The sequence below is a fragment of the Grus americana genome, chromosome 10 (genome assembly GCF_028858705.1).
Source record: "Grus americana isolate bGruAme1 chromosome 10, bGruAme1.mat, whole genome shotgun sequence".
In the NCBI taxonomy this organism is placed as follows: Eukaryota; Metazoa; Chordata; class Aves; order Gruiformes; family Gruidae; genus Grus; species Grus americana.
This window is the reverse complement of record NC_072861.1, coordinates 15,521,709-15,546,915: the sequence shown is the minus strand read 5'-3', so window position 1 is coordinate 15,546,915 and position 25,207 is coordinate 15,521,709. Positions and strand designations below refer to the sequence as shown.

Below are 25,207 nucleotides of genomic sequence, written 5' to 3'. Positions count from 1 at the left end.
GAGGGAAGTTAGTTGCAGGTGGGTCCCCCCGCGCCGGGCCGTGCAGGGGTGCTGCCCGCCTCTCCCCGCTCGCTGCCGGCCCAGCGGAGCTGCCGCGGGGGCACGGCGGGGCGGGAGGCGGCGGGTGGGGGGCAGAGCGACCCGCGGCGCAGCCCCTCCAGCACAGGCCGGGAGGCGAGGCACGGCGGGTGGGGGGAGGCCGGTGACGGGGCACCGCGAGGGGGGGCCGGTCCCGCCCGGTGCCGTGCCGGTCGGTGCTGTGCCGGTCCGCCCCGTCCCGCCCGCCCCATCCATCCGCGGGGGCGCGGCGCGATCCGCCGCTCTCCCAGTCGGGCCGGGGCTGGAAAGCGCGGGAAAGGGGGCGCTGATTTAAATGCGGGGTCCAGGATTGGCTGTGCGCGGCGTGACGTCACTTCCCAAAGGGGGCGATTACCATGCGAGGGGAGTAGAAGTTGGGCAGCGGGGCGGGAGCGCGAGTGCCGCTCGCCCGGGCCGGTACTGCGACGGGCTGGGCACGGCTCGGCTCGGCACGGCTCGGTGCAGCCCGGTACAGCCCTGCTCGGCTCGGTACAGCCTTGCTCGGCACGGCCCGGCTCGGTACGGCTCGGTTCGGCTCTCCGCAGCCCGCCCCGAGCCCCCGCGGCAGCCCCGCAGCCGGCAGTGCCGCCCGCCCGCCGTGGCTCTGCCCCGGCTCGTCCTCTCCGCCTCGGCCTCGTATTTATCTTTTTTTTCCTCTATTTCCCTTTTTTTTTTTTTTTTTTTTCATATGTGTGTGTGTGTGTGGTTCCCGGTGGCAGCTCCCGGCCGCCCTGCCCCGGCCGTGCCCGCACCCTGGAGCGGACGGACGGATGGCCGGCATCCCCGACGGAGGGATGTTTCTGTCTTTGGTTATCTAGCTGTATGAGTGTTGTGGAGCCATCATAAAGCTAGATAACCGAAAGTAGAAATGACTTCCAGACCTGCTCGCCCGGGGGAAGCGGCCGCACCAGGACCGGCGGTGCAGAGACGACCGGACCCGCCGCCCTCGGGGCTCCAGGTAAGGGATGCGGCTCCGCGCCCTCCCCGTCGGGCTGCTCCGGGCAGCGGGCAGCGGCAGCCCGGGGCTCCGCGGCAGCAGGCGGGAGAGCCGGGGAAAGGAAGGCGAGCCCGGCGCGAATGCTTTCATTGCCAAAGAAATCCGGGATTTAACACTCGGTTAAACGCACCTCGAAATTCACTCCTAGGCTGCGGGGTGTCGCGGCTATGGGAGGATGGAGGGAGCGAGCGCTCTCCCCAAATAAATCCCCCCCCCGCCCCAGCCTGCAGGTCAGACCTCGAAAAACCCCGGCTTTTGGGTGTTTTCCTTTTTCTTCTCTCTCTCTTCCTCTCTCTTTATTTTTTCGGCTTTGGGTTTGATCCTGGCCTCCCTTTGGAAGGTCAAGTTTGTGATAATGTGATCACTTTTCTTGTGCAGTGGCTGTTGCTTTTGTTCATAGCGGGGGGGTGTCTCCGGGGAGGGGGATGCCCAGGGAAGGGGTCCTGCTGCTGGGTGCACCCCTCCGGCACGCAACCGCCGGCCCTGCGGCTTCTTTGGGAGCCAAGCAGTTGGCAAGGCACAAAGCCTCCCTCACCTCCGCTGCAAGCCCCAGAAGTTGAAACATAATATGTATTACAATGTCTGGCAAATAATAAAAAAAAAAAAAGGAAAGAAAGAAAGAAAGAAAAAAAAAAGCAATTGGCAAATCTGCATTCCGTTCCCATGGCGACACAAAGCACCGCGCTCTCCGCCGAGCCTCCCCGGCACGTTTTCCCAGCTGGCGTGGGGCAAGTGCCCCTGGCCGGGCCCGGGGTCCCCCGAGCCTCCCCCTGCACCCTGGGGCAGGGCGTGGGGCATCGCCGCCAGCCCCTCACCCGGCGCTGGTGGTTCGCATCCCGCAGGGATGATCCCCACACTGCCGTGAACCCATGTGGGCCGTGACAGCTCCGGGGAGGCTGCAGAGAAAAAGCTTCCCGTGGCTGGGGTTGCGAGTGGGCTCATTGCTGGCTCTCTGCCCCCCAGGAGGTGCTGCGGGAGATGGGGAGGGGTGGGACAGATGCTGCTGCGCTCCTACCGCTCGGGGAGGTGGAATGCGGGTTCCCTGCCCCATCCCTTTCTCTGCGGCTGGGCACCCCTCGCCGATGGGAGAGGGTAGCACCACCGGGCTGAGCTGCCCGCACCCATCGGCGTGCAGGGACGGTGAGAGGTGGGAGCCCTGCGCACCTTGGAGGCAAGTTTTCCACCTTCCCTTGCACGGGGTAATGGCGTCAGACGCCACGTAGGCCCGCGAAGCTAAATATGCCTGTGCACCCTTCCAGGGCCAGCAAAGCACCGCCATAACCACAGTAAGGAAAAAGGATCTCAGCCTGAATTTGGCTATACCGGGAGAAAGAAAAGTTCTGAGGAGCTGTTGTTATTATATATTCTAATGAGAAGTCATTGGAGAAATTAAAAAGGGCAGAGAAAGACGAAGACGCCAGCACTAATTCCGCAGGAAGCCTCCCAGGGAAAAGGCTGTGTGAGTGTGAACGCTGAAAAGCATGAAGGCCTGGAATTAGACTATCATTTAGAAAGCGTTACTAATCCGAAGTTACAGCAGTAATTCCATGATTTGCTGGGTCCCACACGCAGCGCCAGAATTAAAGATACGGATTTTCTAGAAATGTAACTCAACTGTGGCACCGAGTCTCGGCGAGATCCGAATGAATCATTCATTCCAAAGGCAGCGAAAGATGTGTCATTAAGAACCAACCTCCTTCTCTCCAGCCCATCTGGAATATGTATGCTCGATGCAATCCCAGAAATTGTGGAAGAGATTGGAGGTGGGGAGGAGGGAATGTAGTCCTTTCCCTCCTTTATTATGCTGGTTATTTTTAAGAAATAATTTTCCAATTATTTCCACAATATTGTGAGTGGCACTCAATTCTTCTCCTATTTTTTTTTCCCCTTCCGTATGCCCGCATCAAGTCAGGTGCAAGCGGTTTCAGTGGAGATGCTTTAAAACTAGACTGAACAAAGCAGGAGGGAACTGAGCAAGGTGGTTGATGAATGCATTTATTCCGGAGCAATGATTTGATGGGGGATGGAGGAAAGAAACATTCAAATTCCTAATGAATATAATTCAGGAGGAATCATTCGACCAGCGTGTTAGAGAAAATCTGTTTGGTGGGAGTGTTTCTGCACTGGCAGAACCCAGGAGGTATTTCTGTCCCTGGCTTTTGTAATTGCAAAAGGTGAAAATATAAAAAGATGATCTGAGGAAAAAAAGAATACACACATATAATAAATGTCTTTGTGTGTGTGTATATAAATACATATATATATATAATTTTATGAAATAAAATGGAAGTGTGGAAATCCGTGTCTACATGTGAACTCTTACAAAGGATCGATGCAAGCTTTTTCACCTTGCTATTCGATCAGCTGGTCAGAAACCACCCTTGCCTCCTAAATTTTTTTTCTCCCCAAAATCACCTGTTCTGCGCTGATTTTTCAGGTATTTTTTCAGGCCGTGGGCTTAGTTCACTTATCCCAGAGCATTTCCCCCCAAAGGGGATTGAGACAGGGACTGAGCAATTTGGCCTTTAGTTTCTGGGAGAGTAAAACCACGGTTGAATTTTTACTGGCGCTTAAATTTTTCATTTTTGCCCTTGTCGGCGTGAACCCGCGGGTGTTTGGGGGAGGCGTGGAGGCAGCCCCCCCTCAATTAACGAGGGAGGTGGCAGTGAGTGACGGGCGATGGTGGTACGAGCATCCCCAGCTTGTGCACGCGTGGGTGGGGGGCCAAGAGGCAGATAAAGCCCCCCAGTAAATCCCTGCTTGTGAAATACCCGCTGCATTTAGAGAGTCCCTGGCAGCCTGCCGTCAGGTCTGTCTGTCTTTTTTTTTTTTTAAGCACCGCAGTGGAAGGATGGTCCCCAAGGGTCCATCTTTGGGCCAGGGATGGATTTTGGCTACACACGGGTCCCTTTGTATCTTAGCCCTTTGCCCTGTTTGCCTAGCTGTTGGCTTTGGCTGGATCTTTTTCGCTGTGCAGCCCAAACCCAGAAGGGAAGGCGTCTTTTTTGGCTGTGCAGGGAGAATAGCCCAAGTCCTGGCATTTGAGGTCCTTGCTGGTGGGTTTCTCTTCTCGGTGGGACTCTCCTGGAGGAGCGATAGGATGCAGCATAGGCCAGACGTGGGTGAGGTTTCTGGAGCTGGGCCGTGATGTCTTTGTTCTTCAGGCAGCGCTGGGGATGGGCAGAGGGAGCCAGAAATGAAAGAATCGGTGTGTGCTGTTGGGGGGATAAATGGAAAATATCATTTGTGGGTTTCACCCCAGGGAAACAATGCCCTGGGACATCGTGTGCTCCAACTCATTATTTCCTATCTTTTCCTAAAACTTGGCCACCATGCAGCGGGTTCGGCTCGAGGCACGATGTGAAGGGGGTTTGTACCAGATATCCGGGGAAGCCAAACCTACCCAGGCTCAGGAATAGGTGGAGAAGGGGCTGTTTGGTCCCTGCTGCCCGAAGGAGCCGCTTCGGGAGCTGGACCGCGCGAGCCCTCCCACTTGGTTATGGATGAAATCCCATCAATGGGCATTTTTGCAGAATTGCCTGGCAATGGCAGGTTCGATGCTTGAGGCCGGGCTCAGCCATTTCTTTTGTCTCTCTTGGCTCCTACCCCCGCCCTGTACCCTTGACACAGGCAGACGGTGCCTCCCTTTACCTGCTGCTCTGCCCTGGCTTTGTCCGTGCCGCCGGAGAAGGGGCAGAGCTCAGGGGCTTGGAGGGTCCATCTCACCTCTGCCTGCAGATGGGTGTTGCTCGTGCACCGGGGAAGGATTGCGGCTGCGTGTTAGAAACATGCTTTCTCATGTCTCGGTGGAGGGAAGGTGCTAATTTGGCATCTGTGCAGGTGATGGGAGTTTCTCCTAGCTGCGAGCGCCAAGGTGCTGGCACCTGGCACGTGGCAGTACACGCACACCGTTCATGGCATGGGTACCATGTGTCACCCCTTCCACTGGTGCCGCTGCATCGTGGCCCCTCGGTTGCCCTGAGCTTCCAGAAGTCCTCAGGGGGCGTGAGTGTAAGATGGCTGCGTGGCTGCCTGCACTGGCTTCCCTGCCACGTGATGCCGGGAGTCGCCCTTTCCAGGTGGGGAATTTTGGCATTTCATGCCCACAAGTCCGGTCACCTGGGGAAGGTGTTTGCCAAGAGCCTAGCTGCAAATGCATTGTCTTGGGCTGCTCATCCTCCCTGCCTCCACCCCTCCGGGCACATGTGTTTGGGACCAGAGCTTGTGCTGGTACGAGGCTGAGCCATCACGCTGCCCACAGCTGGGCTCCCAGCATCCTCAAAGAGTCAGAACGGGGCTCCGGCTTTCACGTTTTCAGGTGCCATCTACTATTTATTCAGGGGCTCCGGTTTGGTTAGGAGCGTTTGCCTCGAAAACTCAGGAGTGGGGGTACAAAAAAGAAAATGGGGGGGAGCAAAAGAACACAATCTCCAGCAGTTAGCTGTCTCTTGGAAACTCGGCTTGCTGTTCCTATAGAGGCTTTCTCTTTCCTTCACCCTGGTCTGGCCTTAAGTACCACGTTAAGTGGGCTTTGCTCATTCACATCCAGGCTCCTTAGAGCAATTGAGCCCGCGGGGGTTTGAAAAGAAGGGACAGTCCTTCAATGGCAGGACCTTGGGCCAGGCTAATTGGTTTTGGTTCAAGGGGATACTGGATTTGTGAAAAGCCCAAAGACATCTTTCCCACGCCAAATCCCAGCTCTTCAGAGCGGGAAATGAGGGGTGCCGGGTGGGGAAGCGAGCTGAAAGAAAGATGGTTTACTTGAGGAACCTTCATAACGACCCGGACGCCCACCAGCCTCGGCAGGGATGGGTGCAGCGGAGGGCTGCGCCCAGGGCTGGCACAGTGGCAGGGGGACGGGGTCCCTCGTCCTCGGGGCAGGTGGGCGGCAGTGGCTGGCTCTGGGTGGCATGCTGGCGGCGGTGGCCTGGTTTCATTAAAACCAGGCTTTTTCTGTGCTCACCAGACTCCTGCAGAGATGCTGGGAGTGAAGGAAGGATGGGACCTGTGTCCAGAAACTAAATCGCTTCTGTGCGTTCGCATGTGTGGCCGTGGGGGGAATTTGCTGAGGTCTCTTGTATCTCATTTTGATTTAGGAATTTATTTATTTTTAAATACTGACTCTCTCTGGCACAGTTCCAGTAGTCCCATGACCTTTACTCTCTCCGATCCATAAAAATCACTTCATTATTGGGCCAAAAATCAAGGCTTGGAAACAAAGGCAGCTTATGGGACCTTCATTTCTTGATATATTTCCTGAGAGGACATATTTCTGGGCACCTTCAGAGCAGTGCGCGCAGCTTGTTGGATATGAGATATCAAGGCATTATTTATTGAGGAAGTCTTCACACTCCTTCATCTGTTATAATTAACTGATGACATTTTTTCTTAGGTTCAAAATATGGTGAAAAAGTATAATTAGCACGAAGCCGAGGCACTGCATTAAAATGTCTCCTATAGTTAATGTAGGATAGTCGTGCTATTTATTATAGGAGGAGCAGGCTCTGACCTCTGTGTTGCCTAACACTTTTTATTGTAAAGATTCTTGAACTTTTTTTTTCTTTTTGAGCACCTCTGACACTCCTATTGTTCACTGCGGACCCTTGAAATTCGGCCGGGGGAAGCTCTTTGGCTCGAGAAATGCCTGTTCTTTGTCCCTTAAATTCCTTTCAGGTTTAGCTGAATTATGAATTGTTCGGAATCACGATTTCCCTTCGGTTGCCTCTTGGGGGGAAAAAAAAAATTAAAATTTATTGTTTCCCTGGAATAATAATAACAGAACACGAGCGGGATGAAGCCGTGGACTCCCACCACTGTATTGCAGAGCTCTGAACCAGCCAGGGAAGGTGGGAGGACAGTTACAGCCAACTCCACTACCCCCTTCCATCTTTAGCTTATATTCTTCCAGCACGACCCCATCTCCTGGGAGAAAACTCCTCCGAGTCCTGGCGCCAGGAGGAAAAAGTGTAGGGGGGTGTGGGTGTGTTGGCCTGGGCACTGCCAGCCCCAGCGGTCCCCTTTCTCCGCCGGCCCCGGGAGAGCAGCCTTCTGCCGCTGCCAGATAACATTAGTCCTGTATTTCATAGTGGCAGAAATCTGTGCCGAAGCTCGGGGCTTGAAATCGCTCTGCCTGCACAGGACGAAGGCAGGGATGGGTGCGGGGTGGAGGGGGGGGTATTTGTTACACTTGCCTACAATTGTTTTTCTTTTTGCTTATATAAACAATCTATTATTTATTAGCTATAAATAATGCATTTTTCTGTATGTTTAGAATGCACGTGATTTCTGTATATTAAAAATGTACATGGTTGAAGGCACCAAAGCAAGTGCTGGCAAGTCGGGGGGTACCTGATTTCAGTTTGAACCATGAGACGTTAATTCAGCCTCTCCCTGCCCGTGCCCTTACGAAGCTGTAATGACACAGTCACAGCCTATTTTTAGCTTGCTCCCTCTTTCCCTGGCCAGGGTGGCTGCACAGCGAGGTGGAATTAAGGTTGCACGGACAGCCATAAATTGGACACTTCCTAACTTTGAAGTGCTTGACCACGCAATCTAAACGAGGGCTCTTCAGGGCAGTATTTCTGTATGTGGCATTAACTGCATTGGTCGGGGACGGCAAATACAGGGGTAGAGAAGCCGTAGAGCAGAAAAGACCTATCAGACTATTGAAAGCGCTCGTTTGAATAGATGGGGGAGTCAACAGAGCCTACACTTGATCTGAGCTAAATGGCCAAGAAGATGTCTCCAAGCTGAGAGGGGGAAGCCTTTGTTCCTTCAGCCCCAGCCTCGATGTTTTCTTTGCCTTTGGTTTTGCCTCATTCACTCCTAGGGAGGTTTGGGCTCCTGCTCTTGAGGAACCTTCGGCTTGCATAGTGAATTGGTGTGTTTGTGAAAGTGAGGGTGTCCCTAGGAATGTGCACATGCACGCACGCTCCCGTCATCGCTCCAGCAGATGTGTGCTACCAGCTCGCAGATACTTGCTGCTTGGCGTCCTTGCCTTGCCTTGCATACTCCCTCTTTCCAGTGTTGCTAACGGGAGCTATTGCACGTGTTGGAGGGAAAGGAGAGGCCTTTGTGTACTACACAGGACATCTAATCTCTTTTTTTAACTGCTGGGAGAATTACTTCGGAGGTGATTACATGCAATGCAGATTTATCTTTGCTCGAAATGGCTTTTTTTTCTCTTCTTTGTTTACTGGGGTTTTTCTCCATTCTTGCTTGCAATAAGATGTTTGGCTGTCTCTGGTTTCTAGCAGAGTGGACTCTGGTTGAGCAAATTTAGGGAATTAAAGAGTCTTTTGTTTTACTTTCCCGGGTGTAATGTGGCCATGGCCCCTTGCACATACCTTGTGCTGATACTGGAGGATTTTCCCCGGGCCAGCAGAGTATTTGCCTTGGATTATAATATATGACCTGGTGTTTTTGCCTTGTGGACTTCTGGAACTTGATACCTGCTTGGGGCTGTTCCCACGTGGGCACAGGCATCTGAGTGTCCTAGGTTTGGGTTTCCATTGTGTGGGTACTGGCTTGTGTTTCACGAGCATCTTTTTCATAACTTTCCCCCTCTCTCCTGCATCTCAGTTCAGCAAAGGGCCTGTCTATCTGGATGCAGGCAATAAACGTCTGTTCTCACCCTGACTTCTGTTAATGAGATAGAGACAGGTAAGCATCACACATACCAACTTTCCTGCTCTCAGCAACATCAAGGAAACGGTGACAAGCTATTAATGGAAAGCGATGGTCTTGGTGCTAATTAGTGCTTCCTTTTCAACTTTTACCTACATGTCTGCCGAGATGCCCATCCCAGCCTCTCCTCTCTCCTTGCATCCCTTTGTTTCCAGCGCGTTCCTTGTTCTCCGCACATATCCCATGTTGAAGAAGCTTCTTTTTTTTTTTTTCTCTGCCAACCGCTTTCTGCATCTCCTCCTTCTCTTTCTGTGCCCTTTTTCCCTGGGTAATTGCCACCTGCACCCTCATTCTCCTGTGGTTGTTCCCAGCGAAGAATAAGCAGGATATTGTAGTGGGATCTGAAAGCTCGGGGATGGGGCACATGAAGTCGGTCAGGAGTTTCTCGTCTGCATCACCGGGTAGCAATATTCGTGGCACCAGTGCACGGGGTCAAATTACCCCGGGGACGTGAGGTCAGAGATCTGTCCCCTCTTCCCGCAGGTAATGCTGTAGGGAGGCTCCCAGCAGCTCACAGGTCTTGGTCATGGAGCAATTAGTATTTAAAGTGGATCTGCTGGTGATGCCCAGAGACCGTGTAGGACGGGCCTCTGCGGTGTGAGCCTTTAGGAGATGACAGTTCCTGCCCCAGAGAGCTTGTGATCTAAACCCTAAATGCTTTTGCTCTCCACCAGACCCCATTAATGGCTGGGTTTTTTCAGATCCACCACCATTTATGCTGCTGCAGCAACATGATGCCTGGTCTCAGCTTGGTGCCTGGTCTCTCCTGCTTCTCTTTCTCCTGGCCTCTGGGCTCTGCCCCTTCCCCAAGGACCCTAGTTGTCCCCTCCTCACTTTTTTTTTGCACGGGCTGTGGGTTTCTTGCTGCCAGGCTTGTGTCCCAAGGAGCTGCCTAATCTGCCCCTGTCATTCCCAGTCACAGGCTCCGCACACACCATAGCTTTATGGGGAGTGCTTGCAGGGCAGTGGGAAGAGGCAGCCATGGTTTGTACATTAGCTAATTAATTTTCATGACTGAACGATGCTGCCTGGTCTCTTGTTTATACTCCTTGCCGCTCCCCTTCTCCCCCCTCCTCGCTGACACACACACAAGACGACACATCTCGTACGAACGTCAGCATCCTTCCACAGCCTTGAGACGCGAGCGGTTATTCTGTTGGCTTGTCAAACGCGGGTTTCCCTGCTTCATGGTACACAGGGGCCCCCTGTTTCACATTTGCTGATTCTTATTAGACCCAGTGCGCCAGGGCCCTGTCTCTCCCCGCAAAGCAACGCGCTGCATCCCATCCATAAATCCAACCCTGGAACAAAGCCTCCTCTACCCTGCCCCATATTTCTACCCAGCCTGCCCGCTTTCCCCTCTCTCTCTCTCTCCCCCTCTCCCATGCTGAAGGTTTCCTAGTGCCAGGGAGATATGATAATTCTTGTGAAGAGAGCATGAAATGCCTCTGCTCTTTGTGTCTGTTTAATTCAATGAGAATCCCAGCCCCAGATGTCATGAATGGTGGGCTTTGTGCTGGCCCTTCCTAAGCCCTAACCGCCAGCCCTGCTCTCTGTCTTTCTTGTTTCCCACCACTGGATACTGATTAACAAACTAAATTATTTTTCCTCCTTAATGATGTTTTCCCACTTTGCCCACCAGGCTGGAAGAAGCCACGGGGAGGAAAGAGTTTGTGCAAAGGATGAGATAGCCAGGGAGAAAATTAAAGAGACAGTGTTGCTCTCTGGGCTCTGGCAACGCAGGTCCGCTCAGCTTTATTTCCTTATTAGAGAACGGGGTCGTGTCTGGCTGTATTTTACGGGGCTGGGTGTATTTCAGCTGAGGGGACGGGCTTGAAAGCATCTGCACAAGGTATGCTCTGAAGCATGCCAAGGTCCGTAACTCACTCGCAATTGTGTGTGTGAGTTTGCACGGTCCCAAATTTAAGGTCTCTTCTCCAGCCGTGAGTGACATTCGGTAATTACTTGACATCCGTCCATGCATATGGGAGCCTCCTTCTAATTGAGACAAATTCTTTTTTCCTTAATCAGACATGACTGCGAGTTCACGGAATGGGATGCCTTGGGAAGGGCTGGGACGTCTTCACCTGAGCAAGGAGAGGTGAGTCCCTGGGAATCTTGCTGAAGGATTGAGTCCAATTCGTGCATGGGAGACTAGCTCTTTTACCTGATCCCTCTCTCCCGCAGCCAAATTTCCCAGCCAGGCTTTTGAAACAGGGCCAGTTGTTAGCTGCTGCTAGAGAAGGCCAGCAGCGATAATCCAGGGAGCCTGGACAGAGCTGGAGGCAGTGGCTAAGGCAGGTCCGCACAAAGCCACCTGCTTCCCGGAGCCCAGCAGAGCCTCTGTGCTGGGCACCGATGAAGCTGTGGCCAGCAAACACTCCCCTGGAGCAGGGAAAGAGGATGGGTGTCAACCTTGTGAGTAGAAAAGGGGATAGGGAGGGAGAGAGCCTTTCAACAACAGCCTGAGGGTCTGAATTGTGCAGTTGGGCATCATTGAGAGGGGAGTTGGTTTGGAGTTTTAGGGGTTTCTTTGTTTTTTAGGAAGCAGAGGAGCCCCTGGGCCGGCGGTGCGGTGCGGGCTCCTCTCAGCTGTGACACGGGCAGGGGCAAGTCTGATGGACAGGGTGCGGCAGGGAACAGGGTGTGCTCGGGGAGGCTCTGCGGCGCTGCAGGGCTCAGCCCTGTATTTATCAGACATTGGAGAGGGCCAGAGCCTTGCCTGCCCCTGTGCAGAGCAGGGGGGCTTGTGCAGGCTCAGCTCATGGAGCGGCTGCTCCCCTCGGAGCCACACTGATGCTGCGGTACCCAGCTGTGGTTCCTGTTTTCCTCAGCTTGGACTAGAAGCGGGAATAAACCAAGAAAAGGGTGTTGCTTGTCTGCACCCACCGAGCCCGTGTGAGCGCACCCACTGCATCCAGCAAAGGACTGCCTCGCGTACGGCCTTTGCTTCCCACTGCAGTCACATCTGACCCTTATTACTTCTGCAAGGTAGAACAAGGCAGGAAAAATGGCTGTGCAGTGAGTTTCTTCATGCGCCAGGATTTATTAAGAACAATAGGGGAAATCAATCCATCTATGTAGAATACATCGCAGGCTGCAATGGGATAAAGCATTTATTCCGCTCTTGAAGGGTAGAGCTATAACTCATGGGAGGCAAAACCCTTAGTGCTCTGGAGTCCCTTCCCTTCATGTGTGCAAAGAAATGCTTTAGCCCATGGCAACCTACCAGCTATTGAATTTGTGTGGAGAATCTGCCGTCCTTCCCCTCTGCCGGCCCCTTTTTGGAAGGCGAGTCACTCATTAAAACACACCTCTGGAAAAATGAAGGGGCTGTCTGTTCGAAGGCATCTCTGCATCTTGGTTTTACTTGAAACAGAAAGAGAATAGAAATGTCTCAGTGATGTAAAAGCAACCCCCCACCAATTTTGAACGGAGAGATTGTGCTTAAACCAACGCAGGATTTGCTGCAACTTTCTGCTGATGCCCAAGGACCAGGCTTTGCAATTACAGCGGAGAGGGACTGGTCGGGGTGTTGTGACAAGGTGAGATGCTGTGCAGGGAGATCTGCGTTCTGTGGCTGAACGTCTCCAATGCTGACTAGATATATGTGTGCATATATATATAAGTACTACCCTGTGCCCGGCTGTCTACTCACAGTAGAAGGCATGCAGCGCAGAGACTGGAGCAGTAGTTAGCAGGGGCAAAAGGTGACAGGGATTTGTTATAATCTTTCTGGGTGTGAGAGAGTGTGAAGGCGGGGGGGGCATTAATAGTGAAATGGTATTTTCACTAAGCCTATTTTCACTGGGTCTAATCTATGTTGTGGGAAGAGGATCTCTTCAATAGGGCAGACCCAGCGAGGCTGGTGAGCTGTTTGGAGGGGCTCTGGAGAGCCAAGGAGCGCGGGCAGGGGGAAGCGTAGCAATTGAGCGGACATGTCAGACGGCCTTCCTCAGCAGAGATGACTTGGTAGGTAGCGTGCTGTTGGGCAGATGGGGTTAATTCTTACACCCAAATCAAAAGGCGACCGAGGGGGGAATGTTTTATTAATGAAAGCAGCCCTTTGTGAGTATTCCTCCTGAGGCACGTTCCCTCCACCCGATACCTTCCCCCCGGCTGCTGTCTGGCCCCATGTCTTGCTCGGTACCTACTCAGCTGCCACTCACCCACTGATAGGTTTCATCAAGAAATGTCTCTGTATGTCTGAGTCCTGGACCTGGGCGAGTGGGATGGGAGGAGGAGGAGGAAAAGGAGAAGGAGGAGGAGGAAAAGGAGAAGGAGGAGGAGGGACAGGTTCTTGGCTATGCTGGAGAGAGGGATGCGCCACAGGCAGGCAGAGCTCAGTTTGTCACAAGTTGCATGTCAGCCCATCTATTGCTGCAGTGGTGCTGCAGGGGGTCATCTCTTGCTGGTACCAAAGAGCAAGAGAAACCATAGTTTGCAGAGCGCAAGGTAAAATGCAGGTCAAAAGTGGGCATCTCAGTGGGCTGGGGATGAAGGGCCCAGTAGAGATTGGGTTGGGGAGGTTGGGAGTGCTTCACCTGCCCTCCAGCCCCCTTTCCATCCTGCTGCCTTGCTGCCTGCCAGGTAGTGGTCTCAAGAGAGGAGCAGTGGATTTCTGTGCACCGGAAAGCAGCCTCTCTCAGTCTTTCTTATCCTGCTGTCTTCCCGTGCCCGTGTCCTCAGGGGGCCCTGGGCAGCTTGTTGTGCCAAAGGATGGGGCCGTGGGAGTGGCAAGGGCTGTGCGTGGAGATTATTTCTGTTGCTTTGTTAAAAATAAAACAAAAGCTGTTTTATGACAATTGATTTAGAAGAAGGAGGAAGCGGAGCTCAATTCCCAGAGCGCCTTTTAGCAAGGCTCTGCATGCGCACGCGTGTGTCGTACGTGTGTCAGAACAGAGCACCCAAGGAAGGCCGGGTCGGAAAACCTCGCATGGAAGCGGGGAAAAGACCCTGGTGCATGGCTGCTTCCCTGAGGGAACCCCCGCAGGGCTAATGTTTGATCTGAAGCTCGGTTGTACTCCTCTGAAACCTTGGGATGTCAGGAGCTCGAAGGGAGCCTGGGACGGAAGAGGATGCTATTTGCATTTTCCTATGAATGCATCTATTTGTATAAATATGGTGTCTCTGTGCATGCGCACACTCCCCTACGCATGCATTTGTTTGAAGAGCAACACGCTGTCCCCGTGGTGTTCTCCGCTCAGGGCCAGAACTGGTTAGTCTGAAATTCAGACTCTTCCTGGAGGAGCCGTAACTCCCCTCCCCGCTTCAAATCTAGCGATGGCTGCGGACGTAGAAGTCCCGAGATGTTTTGCCATGTGATAGCGGAGTTTCATTGTGGAGGATGAAGGCTCCCCCTTTCAAATTTGCACAGACATCAAAAGAGTCTGGAAGGTTCAAACAGATCACAACGTAATCAAAATGCCAAGCCACCGTCTGCTTCTGCCTTTGGGTTGACAAGCAGGATTAGCACCCAAGGGAAGCAGGGTGTAATAGTGTTTCACGGGCACTGTGAACAGCCCAGAAGTGTGCGGAGTACAGAAAGGTTAGCCGAAGGGCAGGTCTAGCTACAGACGTATGGTTAGGGGGCGGATTTTAAAGCAAGGAGCTGTACGCGTACAACCTCCATGGATATTTACTTTAGCAGAAGGCAGGACGCCTGTATACTGGTTATGTCACGCTGGAAGCAGTTTAAGCTAAACTGGAGAAAGCCAGTTTAAGAGTGGAGATGTGCACCAGCGTGGCGAGGAGCAGTAGCAGTTGACCTATAGTGCTGTCATTATAATGGTGTGGTTTTCCATGTAGACAACCCCGGAGCGGAGCAGCTAGCCTGCCATCCCTTATGTTTCACTGTCTAACCAAGATGTATAACATGGCCCTGTCTGCGTGCAGTTGCCATCACCCTCATGCGCTGGTTCTCCGCAGAGAACTGGAGCAAGATGCCGAATTTTCAGTGTGCGTCATGTGCCTATCGCACCGTGTGAAATAGCCCCATCGTGGCTAAAGACACATGAAACGCTTCCCAAATACTGCTTTAAGGTCAGTAGCTGTTGTAGGTGTCCTGAGGACAGCCCAGGACCCATGGATGAGGGTTCCTCGGTTGGTATTTGGTATTGCTCATTTGAAGAACTGAACAGCACTGATGTTTCCACTGTAAAGCTCCCACGGAGTGGGAAATGCAGGTGTAGCTTTGTGTTGTCTGTGCAACTGTGCGTGTTCCTTTTCTAACTGATCTTGTTTTAAATGCGTGTTACATTAAGATTTAGAAAGGTTGCATCTTCTTTACTGGTGTCTCTGCAGTTTTGGTTTCAGATTTATTTGTTTTGGTCAGGAGAAAGGCAGAATTTGCCCGTAACTTGCTCTCTGATGGCTGGGCAGGGGACGTTTTCCCTTGCAGCTCTCGAACCACCAACCTGTATTGCTGTATCTGTTCAGGCCATGTCTTCCAGGGTAAGACCCCAGTCAGGATGCCAGCCCAGTGCCCAGCAGCTTTCAGGACTCACTGGGGCACATTCAGGCAGGCAGCTGTGCCCCAAAAGTGGCTGCCCACGCGGGGTTAACCCTGCCTTTGCTGCTGCACTGCTCTTCTCTGAGGGGGAAGCCATGGCAAGGGCGCAGACACCTCCATGGCCACGAGCAGGACTTGGGCAATGTGTGCTGCCTTGTGAAGGAAAAGCGTATTATGATTTTTCCAGTCAGGAGGGCTGGGATAAACGCTGTGGAAGCGCTGCATGCCCAGCACCTTGGCACCGTGAGCAGGGCCTAGGCTAAGATGGCTGCTCGTCAGGCCTTGGGAGCACGCTCCAGCCCACCATGGCGACTCTCTCATTCCCAGGGCCTCTTTTTTCCCATGGGTCTGTGGGATGGCTGCTGCTGCTTGCAGCCACCTCAGGCCAGGCGGAGGGGAGCCCACTGGGGCATGCCAGCCGCGGGCCTGAGGCAGTGTGGGCCCTGGCGGCCATTTTGCGGGAGGCAAGTGCCGCCTGTAAGATGGCCGCATGGGCATGAGGTGGGGTGCAGCGCTGCCTCGTCCTCGCCACGCTGCCTCCCTCACGCCGTCCCCTCCTTATCTTGCTAATTACCAATGAAGGCAGAACAATAACGGGAGCTGGCATGCCCCAGTTCTTTCTCTGCCACCTCCTTCCTCAGGCGGAAAATCTGCGTGCACACCTCCCCCCCCCGCCCGCCAGCCCCTCTGTGATATTAATTGAATTAACATACTTCCTAATTTGCCCTGTGTTTTCCCCGCATCGGCTCCCAGCCGCCTCTCATGGCTCCTCCAACTGGTGGGGAAGGAGTGAGCGCGTTCATCCCCTCGGCTCGTTTGGTTGTATGCGAAAAATCCTTAATGACATCTAAAAGGGGTGGCGGGACAATAGCCCACGCGGGGTTTGGCAGGAGACGTGCGATATTTACCCCGCCAGACCATCCTCGCTGCTGCTTTGCTGGGGGATTACGACGGCCGCCGTCCCCGCGTTCCTCCATTTATTTATTTTGCCGGTGGCGGGGGGGATGCATTGGCACGCGGCTGCTTTGTGCACCTTGCTTCACCTATGAAAAGGACACATTAAGGTGTTTCCATAAACCCCCGGATGACAAAGAAAGCGCCTTTCTCTTCAGCTCGTAGGCAACAATGACAGAAGCCTTTAAAACCATGATTCCCCCCCCCCCAACGACTGCAGAAGGCTTCCCCTAAAAGGAACTTAAATACATATCATTAAATCTAAAGCATTGAGCTCCACTCCTGCTAACTATGCCATGCTTTTTGTTTCTGATAGTATTTGTCCGTTGCAGAGAGCAAGCCAGGGATGCGGAGCCTCCCCCGCCCTCCTCCCTTTGTTTAAGTGACAAAATGTTTCTATGTTCTTGTTTAGAAAATAAACCTTTGTGGGGTTTTCGGCTTTTTTTTTTTTTTTTTCATTTCTCGTCGTGTGAAATCCAAACTGCCCTTCTTCCCAGATCTTGGGAATCCATGTTCCTCATGATCAATTTTCCCTCCTTTATCTAAAAACACAACGTTATTTTATAGTATTACTCTGAAAACGCAGCAGTAATATTTTGAATTTGAGTATTTGGAGCTTCAGGATATTGCAATTTTTTTTTTATAAGCAATGAATGAAAAGCAATGATTTAAGTGTGTAATGCACAATACAGATGCCATGCATTGTAAATACATTTCAGGGGCATAAAATCCAACACAGAGAGCCGGTGTTCCACGAAAGCCGGGAGTCCAAAAATAACTGTAAAAATGAATTGTCTGTCGGGACGAATCTCTCAGATCCCAGCCAGTATTTGCAGGGTTACAATATACAACTAGGTTACATATTGGCATAAATACCTCATTTTAAAATGCCGGTGATAAACTGAAAAAGAGGTGAAGGAGATATTTGACTGATTACTGGATGCCATGGATTCCCTGCATTTAATTTCATACTTACATGCTATTTACTTATCCCATGTTTATGGGTATGCGCTTTAGGTTCATATAAATCTCTCCTGTCTGTCTGTCTCGCTGCGTTCTTTTCTCTTCTGCCATCCCATCTGCTTCTCGTGGTCCTTCTCCTGAAACCACATCACAGGATCTGATGGGGATAATGGGAATCCGCCTCTGGTCTCTATCATAAACATGCCAATGTGGGCTATTGTGTCGGGAGCCGGCGGTCACCAGATGGTGCTTGGTTGCCCAGGGTCTGTGTCGCTGGCTTTGGTTTCTCGGTAAACCAACAGCTCCTTTAGCATTGTGTTTTCCCCCCAAGATCTACCTACTCTGGCTGAGGAAGGTGTAAGGACTTTGGGTTATGTACCCCAAGGGATGAAATGCTTCTGGGTGCGTTGGGTGCTTTGCAGCCTCAGCGGTGCAGCGATGAGCTGCCCTTGCAGAGCTGAGGTTTGTTAATCCCCATGCTCAGCTGCGTTCAGTCTGTCTGTATTCCTGGGTAGGAAAATTAGCATGTTGTTTTGTGTAGGATTGAATGTTGTCTTCATATGAAAAGCGGTCCATGTCAGCTTGAGCAGACATCTCCTTGCTACCTTTATGTACTAGCTTTTGGAAGACAGGGCAGAGATACCTCTGCGTCTGTGGGTGTGGACAAAATCAAGCTTTCTCCTCTTGCCTGGGTTCCCAGACAGCTCTTGAGTGTCTGCAAAAGGACTGGCTTGTGCAGGTATTGTTGAGAGATGGAGGTGGTTACAGAGAGCGACTGAGGTATGGGGCTTTCCCTGTAAAAAAATGTCCTCCAGCCGGGAGAGACCTGGGACAAATCCTGCTCTTCATTTGGTGCCTGTGTGTCCTCAGGAGGTTCTGGACATTGTTGTGCATGTGAGCTGCAGAGGGGGGATTAATGCAGAAATAAAGATTGAAGATAAAAACACCGAAAGCGATGGCTCTTCCTGAACACAGACAGATGGAGAGAGCCTGGCATAATTACATTTACCAAAGGGCCGCCATGAATGAAACCAATTAGAGAAGCAATGGTCGTATGAGAGAGCGAGTAAGAGAGGAAGACAACCACCTCTCCGGATCTTCTCAGCCATTCACCTTCCATGGAGGGTGAGTCACGCACAGTCCCCAAGTCACGGGTGAGCTTGTGCATGCACCTGCCTCCTGGCTTAGGGGGACTTTGCTTATCTGCCAGGGTGAAAAAAGAAGGAAATGGGAAACATCGGGCACTGGCGAGGCCAGCGCGGAGCTGGCTTGCAGCCAGCCCCAGCCTTGCCGTCTCCATTGTCTCATGGCTTTAATGCATGCCTAGAAATCCAGTATTTAGGATTCAGGTTACCACTGTAAAGCAGAAAGGTCGTGCTCAGCGCCGCTTGGCGTGGATTCCTCTGGCGGCTCTTTTGCCTGCGTGCCCCACGTTGGGACGGTGTTGGCAGAAGGCCTGGGGCAGGAAGCCGCGAGGAGCACACCTTTGCTCTCTTCGGCATGGCGCGCACTTTGCGAGCAGCAGTGCTGGCTTTGTGAGTTAGGGAGGGCAGCAGGAGGCGGAGGGAGGTGTCCAGAAAGCCACGCAAAGGAGAGGGTGTCAGGCCAGGTTTGCAGACACTGGGCAGCCATGGCTGAGCATGCCTTGCTGACAAGCTTGGCAGAAAATCTAGCAAGGCTGGCTCTTACTTGGACGTATTTGGTGGGAGCTTCATGAGTAGCTCCTGCTGGTGACCAAGGCTCGGAGAGGCTTTTGAGGCTGTTCCTCCCGATTTAATTTGTAGTCCCAGAAATGGCTGTTTTCCAGCTTTCCTCCCTTCTTCTACTATCCTGCTCTCAAGGGCAGGCACCTTTTGGGTGAAAGAGCAGCTGGCAAGGCTGGACCAGAACGATTCACAGGGGTTTTAGTGCAAAGCTTGGGATTTGGGGTGTCTGTTTGCAAACCCCCAGCAACTGTAACCAAAGGCTGTTTGAAAGTCTCAGTTCTCACTTAAAAGTAATAAAATGATGCTAACAAAAAATGTATTTAGGGATATCATAATTGCAGGGAAAAGTCTGGAAACAAGTCAAAGACTTCGTCAGGCTTAGGCATTGCCGGTCTGAAAAAAATCCCTCCAAATACTTGGCGGTTTTTTGAGTCGGGTTTAGCAATTTTAGGGATCCAGCCTCCTGGTATTCAAAGCTCAAGGCTGACGGCCTAGGATGCTGCGTAACGCTGAGCAGGGAGTGAAAGAGAGCCTGACAACTCACAGTGTCATGGACTATGTTGGGTTGGATGGTGGCCTGTTTGGGTCTTGTTTAAGCCGCTAGACGTGCCGATGACTCTCAGGAGTGGTCCCAGCCACTGCTGTATGGCCCTGGGCACAGAGAAACTTGAAAGCAAAGGCCTGTGGTGTGTGCTTCAGCCTCTGAAGGTAATAATTGCTGATGTTGGTCCCCAGCATGCTATTCTGTAAGAGACCAAGTGAGGCATGCGCATCTGTGTAGGTGCCTGTGGAAGCAGTGGGGACAAGGTTGTACGGATGCAAGCTGGCTGTGCCTGTGGACATGTATGGATCTGTCTCACTCTGGGGACAGCTTGCAAAACAGCATTTGGCTTCCTGACTGCCAGGACTAGGGAAGAAATGCCTTTTAAAATTTATTTGGTCCTTGCTTTAACTGAGAGATCATGTACTGCATGCAGCGCTGTGGGAGACTCTGCTTAAGAGCCAGAGGAGGAGATGCTGTCTCTGGTGTCCTCATGGAACCATGCAGGATCTCCCCAGGCTGCTGCAGACATGTCCCAAGTTGCCACCTGGACCGGTGTCTCAGGGGAATGTGCTCCTTCAGTCCATTTTTGATACCTTTCATAGGCATCGCCCTGACCCCAGTGGCCACTTGCCTGAGTGTGCTGTAACCAGTGTAAGTTTTAATATATCTTGTGTAGAAGTGTACTGGAGCTCTCCAAAATGAAGGGCAAACTGCATGCAAGAGTCTGGGCTTGTACAAGCATTTAAAGCAGTTGTGGTCCTGCACTGTCCCCAGGCTAGGCTTCTCAATGGCGAAGCACTGAGGAGCAGAGTAGACATACAGAGGGCTCATGAGTGGGTGCTAGGCTAGGACCCATCAGACTTTTTTGCTTGCAATCAGGTTGATGGGTGATGTGGCAGAGCAAGCTGAATGATTGGGGAGGAAACAAATGGTTCATGTAGGTAAGTGCTGGCTGGGGCGCCCATTAGGGGACTGTTTCCCTTGCAAAGGGAAGATCTTTCCTGCAGCTCGCTGCATTTCTGTAGGCTCTGGCTGACTTCTGCTTCCTTCCATCCCCAAATGCCAGAGGTTAAAGGAGTGTCTGCTGTTACTGCAAGAGCTTGAGGATATGGTAGGAAGTGGCTGGTCTCCAGCGTGCAACATGGCTGAGTGCTGGGAAACAAAGGCTTAGGTTTCTGCACTGTCTTCATCCTTCTCTTCCTTCCTAGCCCCTAGGAGAAACCACCCTGGTGAAACCACAGGATGTTTCCATAGATGCCTCTGTGGGTGTGTGGGTGTGGAGGGGACTGTTCCCAGCAGTGGCTGTCTCCCAAGCCCTGCAGAGTGCCCTTGTGCCTCCTTTGGGGAAGGGCTGCCTGTGTTGACCTCTTTGGGCATGAGACATGCAGAGCCAGCCATGGATCTGCTGCAAGCAAGGCTTTCCCTGTTCCCCGCTGCAAAGGCAGAGCCCAGCGCTGACACCAGCACTCAATGGGGCTGGCACACTTGGTTGTGGGGCCCGGGAGCCGCGTGGGCTCTGCCGAGAAAGGATTCACTACATCCTGGGGAATTTTCAGACCTGTGTTATCTGATCAGACCCACTCAGTAAGTGTCACGTTGGCAGGCAGAGGGACACGGAGGTGTTCAAACTGCACACTGTGCTCCTGAGGGACTCACTTTACGGCTATGCAGAATTAGTCTGTGTTTTCTAGGCCACCTTTGAAAACGGCTGAAAATTTGCTTTCTGTAGCCTAAAAAGTGGCAGGCAGGGACTAGAGATCTCCTGTGACCTGAGAGCCCAACCAAGCTGTGAACTGCTCAGTGAGGGTGGAAGTGGGTTTTGCAGTTTGTTTTGAACACAGTTAAGTTTGGTGCTCTTGTTCCTCCAGTTTGGGCACGAGTGCCATGTTGGTGTCATCCTCCCTGAGCATCCCAGCTCTCCTGGGCAGCAACATGTCCTTTGGCTGGGCTGTCTGGTTTGGGAAGGACTGGAGTGGTGGCCATCAGGACTGGCACCTCTTTAGCATTGTACCTTTGTGGCTGTGGCTGTGCTTAGAAAGGGCGGGTGGGCATGAGGCCACCAAGCCCGGGGAGAAGGGACGTCTCTGGTGACGACCACTCATTTTGCCACGCAGCCCTGAGGAGTGGGACACTGTGTGACAGCCCAATGGATGTTCTCTGCAGGTCCCCCTGCCTGAGGAGCTGGCAGTGACACATTTCTGACATGAACTGAGAGAAGATGCTGGCGTGAGATCCCAGTCATGTCATCTGGGATCAGGTACCAAACCCAGCCATGGCTGCAAGCAGTGAAGGAAGCAGCTGCCCCAAGCACTGGTAAACGTGATCCAGAGCTAATCCCGGGGCGCCTGCTCCCCGTGTATGCCTGCCTGCGGCGTGGCAAGGTGCCATCCTCAAGGTCTCCCAGCCCCACACCATAACCGCTCCCAGGGCTCTGTGGCTCTCTGTAAATTCTGCCCCAGTGATACTGTGGATGCCGCAGGGATGCTGGCTGAGGATGTGATGGGTTCGCACTGGGCTTGCAGTCAGACGACAGGTGCCAGCTTCACAGGGCGCAGGCACAATCATCTCAGAGGGATTTGCTTTCCTGCAGAGCCTATTGCTCTCCCAGTAAGATGGAAAAATTATGGTCCTAAAGGGATGAACAGTGTCTGCACTTTGATGGCAGACATCCCTGGAACCATAGGGGAAAAAAAAAGACACCCACTGATTTTTTTTTTTTTTATTTCTCCCTGTTTCTGTCTGCCTATCAGCCTGTCAGCCAGCTAGATGCTAATCCACAGCAGCAGCAGCACAAATAAAGCTAGACTAGAGGGATGCTAATTTATGCCTGCATTTCATGCTTTGTTTTACTTCCCCACTTTATTGGACAGAGTAGGCTTTGTGAGTGACGTAAAATGTCGCGTGTGCTCTCCCCATGGCAGGTTCCTGCACATGCAGCGAATAAGTTCATTTCTCCATAGCCCCTGCAGCCTTGTGCATGCCCTTCCCCGCCTCCCCTGGGTCATTTGTGGGGGGGTCGTTCCTGATAAAGCCCCATCTGACGAGGGCTTGCTCTAAGTTTTGTTGCACTGCATTTGAAACCCAGGGATGTGTTTCCAGTCTCATCCTGCCTTCTATGATGGTGCCAGCATTTACGCATCTAAACTGTAATTTTTTACGCTCTTGCTGGGTAACCAGACTACAGCCTCTGCAATTTGCATGAATAAATGTCATGTAAAATCATCCGTTCGTGGGTAGTGACCAGCCGAAAACTTATGTTGTGAGGCAATCTGTTCTGAGTGATCTGCAGAGCTGTTTAATGAGATGTTGAGATTTACACCTCTCGATGTCTGAGGGGAAAAGCATGTGTAGATTTAAGGTCACAGCCCAGAGCTGACCTTACCTATGTGGTGCAAGTAAGTGAGGAGTTTTATCACTTGTTGCTTGTGAAACCTGGAGTGTTAAACTGTGCTGGTGAGCAAAAGAGCCTTTGAAAGGCACCATCTTAGAATAAAGTAAAATTTAAAGAATAGTCAAATGGGTGTTAATAACAGAGGGTCTTGCGTGGTTTCTTGCAAGGGTCTCGTGTGGGATCTACACTGGGGCCCTTGGGCTATCGGAAAGGAAGGATCAGCCCCCAGAGGCAGGGAATGGATGTGTTGAAGGGTTGCTGAGGTCTTCGGATCCCATTAGAGGTAAAAGAAGGAGATGCCCAAGTACCTTTGAGTCTCTGTGCTTATGAGGCTGGCGCTGACTTTCGCCTGCAGCCAAGGCTTTGTGAGCAAAGCGGCAAATAGGAAAGAACGGATGAGACAGAGCTGGGGGGGGGCTTTGAAATGGCCACGTAGGCTGGGAACTACGAATCCCCCTGCTTTTCCACTCAACTTTTTCACAACTCCTGCAGAGCAAGTTTGGGGGAAGAGCCCAGAGGTGAGTCTCGTACCGAGGTCTGCCCTCAGCTTCACCAGGTTAAATCCTAAATGAGGATTTAATTGTGTTCAGTGAAAGTTGCCCAAATTTACGGCATGGAAATGAGAACAGAATTGTGAGTGTCCTTGTTTCTCTTTACCATCAAATAGCTTTTCTCAGCCGTGAATCCTGGCAAGCTGATCTCTGTAGGGTTTTATTTCACTCGGTGTCTGCATTGCCCTATTAAAACCACAGCTCTGTCCCTGAGTGCCTACGTGTCACCGTATCTGGAGTGCTTAGCCCTGTGTATTGGGTCAGGGGAATGTGGCAATAAAACTGCTCACAACTACTTGTTTGGATAAAAAGCACAGATGTGCTTACTTGGCAGTAGCTTCCCTTTTTTAAGCAGAAATGTTTGCACAAGTGACTTTTGTTTTGTCGCAGTGGTTGTGGGAAGGGAATGTTTCGCCGTCATGCATGTTCTTGGGTTTATGTGTGACGTTTTACCCTGCCCTGTTTATAGCGATGTCCAGAAATCTCTTAGCTTTCCTCTTACGGAAACCAAACAAAGGTTCAGGCAATGGATCTGGCTGCAGGAGCAATGTCAGGGGAGCCAGGCTACCTCTGCCACACTGAGGCAGGGCTCTTTTGGTTTTTTTCACAGCTTTTCTCTTCTCTGACTAAGCTGATGGACAGGAATAGTTTCATACTCCTAAGGTGCATCTGTTTGTGTAGGAGGACGTGGGATTGTGGCATTTGCGTTTGCAGCTTTTACTGGGCTCCTCAACCAGGCTTTCTTTGGGCTGATATCTGCTCAGATGGGGGAACCTCTGGGCGGCATCACATCTCACGTTGTGCAGGTCTTCATGTGCAAACACCATAGGTGTACAGAGGTATCTGGCTTTGTGCGGGTCTCGGAGCCAGCCTCTTTGAGGTCTCTTTGTTTTGTCTCCCTCTGGGTATCTTGTGCGGATGCATTTGCATATATGGAAAATGTTGTCATCATCTTCTCCCCCTCCCCAGCTCCTGTTCCCTTTGCTCTGTTGACTCGTGGGCATTTCCAGCTGAATGGTGTCTGCGGAGGCCAGCCAAGCGTGGTGGGGCTGGGGGCTAACACCCCCCATCTGCACCTTCGCTATTTCCTTCTGCAGATGTGGCTGGGGGGTGGTCAGGGCATTGGGGGCATTTTTTCCTATTTTTTTTCTCCTTATATTTAATAACTAGCAATAGGCAGACAGTGGGGTCCTGAAGGGAGTCTGGTCCATTCCCTGAGCCCCCAGCCCTGACACCCTGCTGCTCTCTCCCTTTCTTCTCACACTATAGTGTGTCTGGCAGCAGCACCGAAGAGAGCAGTCCAAACCGCACAGCGAGTCTGCCCGCTTGCTCTAATCCATGAGGCCAGGTTTAAACACTTTTTGTCCCTGTCTGGAAAGCCTTGGCATAATTATACCAATAAATCCCTTGCTCCTCCATGAAGATGTCCTTCTCAGGACATTTTAAGTCATTAATCCTCTCCAAGGCATATCTAGCTCCATCTTCTCTTCCCAAACCCTAACCTGCCCCTCTGCTACAGAAGACTCAAATGCCTTGAGGCTTCATCCCTCCGGTCTGCCATCTCTCCATGCACCTCTGTGCAGCCCTGCTCCTGCTCCCGCTCCGCTGTCCCGCCATCCGCTGCCCGCCTCGCACTGGGGACAAGCTGGGCCATCGGAGAGGCTGGGGGCGGAAGAAGGGGGTGGAGGAGAGACGGGGCAGCTGTGAGGCTTGTGTTAGTAAACACTTCCTTGGGTTCACATTTTAATTCCTTACCCCCCTTCCACATCTTCTCCCCCATCCTTTCCCTTTTCTATATGCTCACACAATGAGACCATTGTCAAGGG

At 52.1% G+C, this 25,207-nt stretch overlaps 1 protein-coding gene across 1 annotated transcript in view; it reads left to right on the top strand.

The window, feature by feature from the left end:
- The window catches only part of LOC129210855 (WAS/WASL-interacting protein family member 1-like), a 38,042-nt gene that overhangs the window by 1,487 nt on the left and 11,348 nt on the right, over positions 1–25,207 (top strand). Inside the window, exon 3 of the mRNA XM_054837155.1 lies at positions 10,793–10,862. Within this exon, the coding sequence (XP_054693130.1) occupies positions 10,793–10,862 (70 nt within the window). The remainder of the gene's footprint in view (positions 1–10,792; positions 10,863–25,207) is intronic.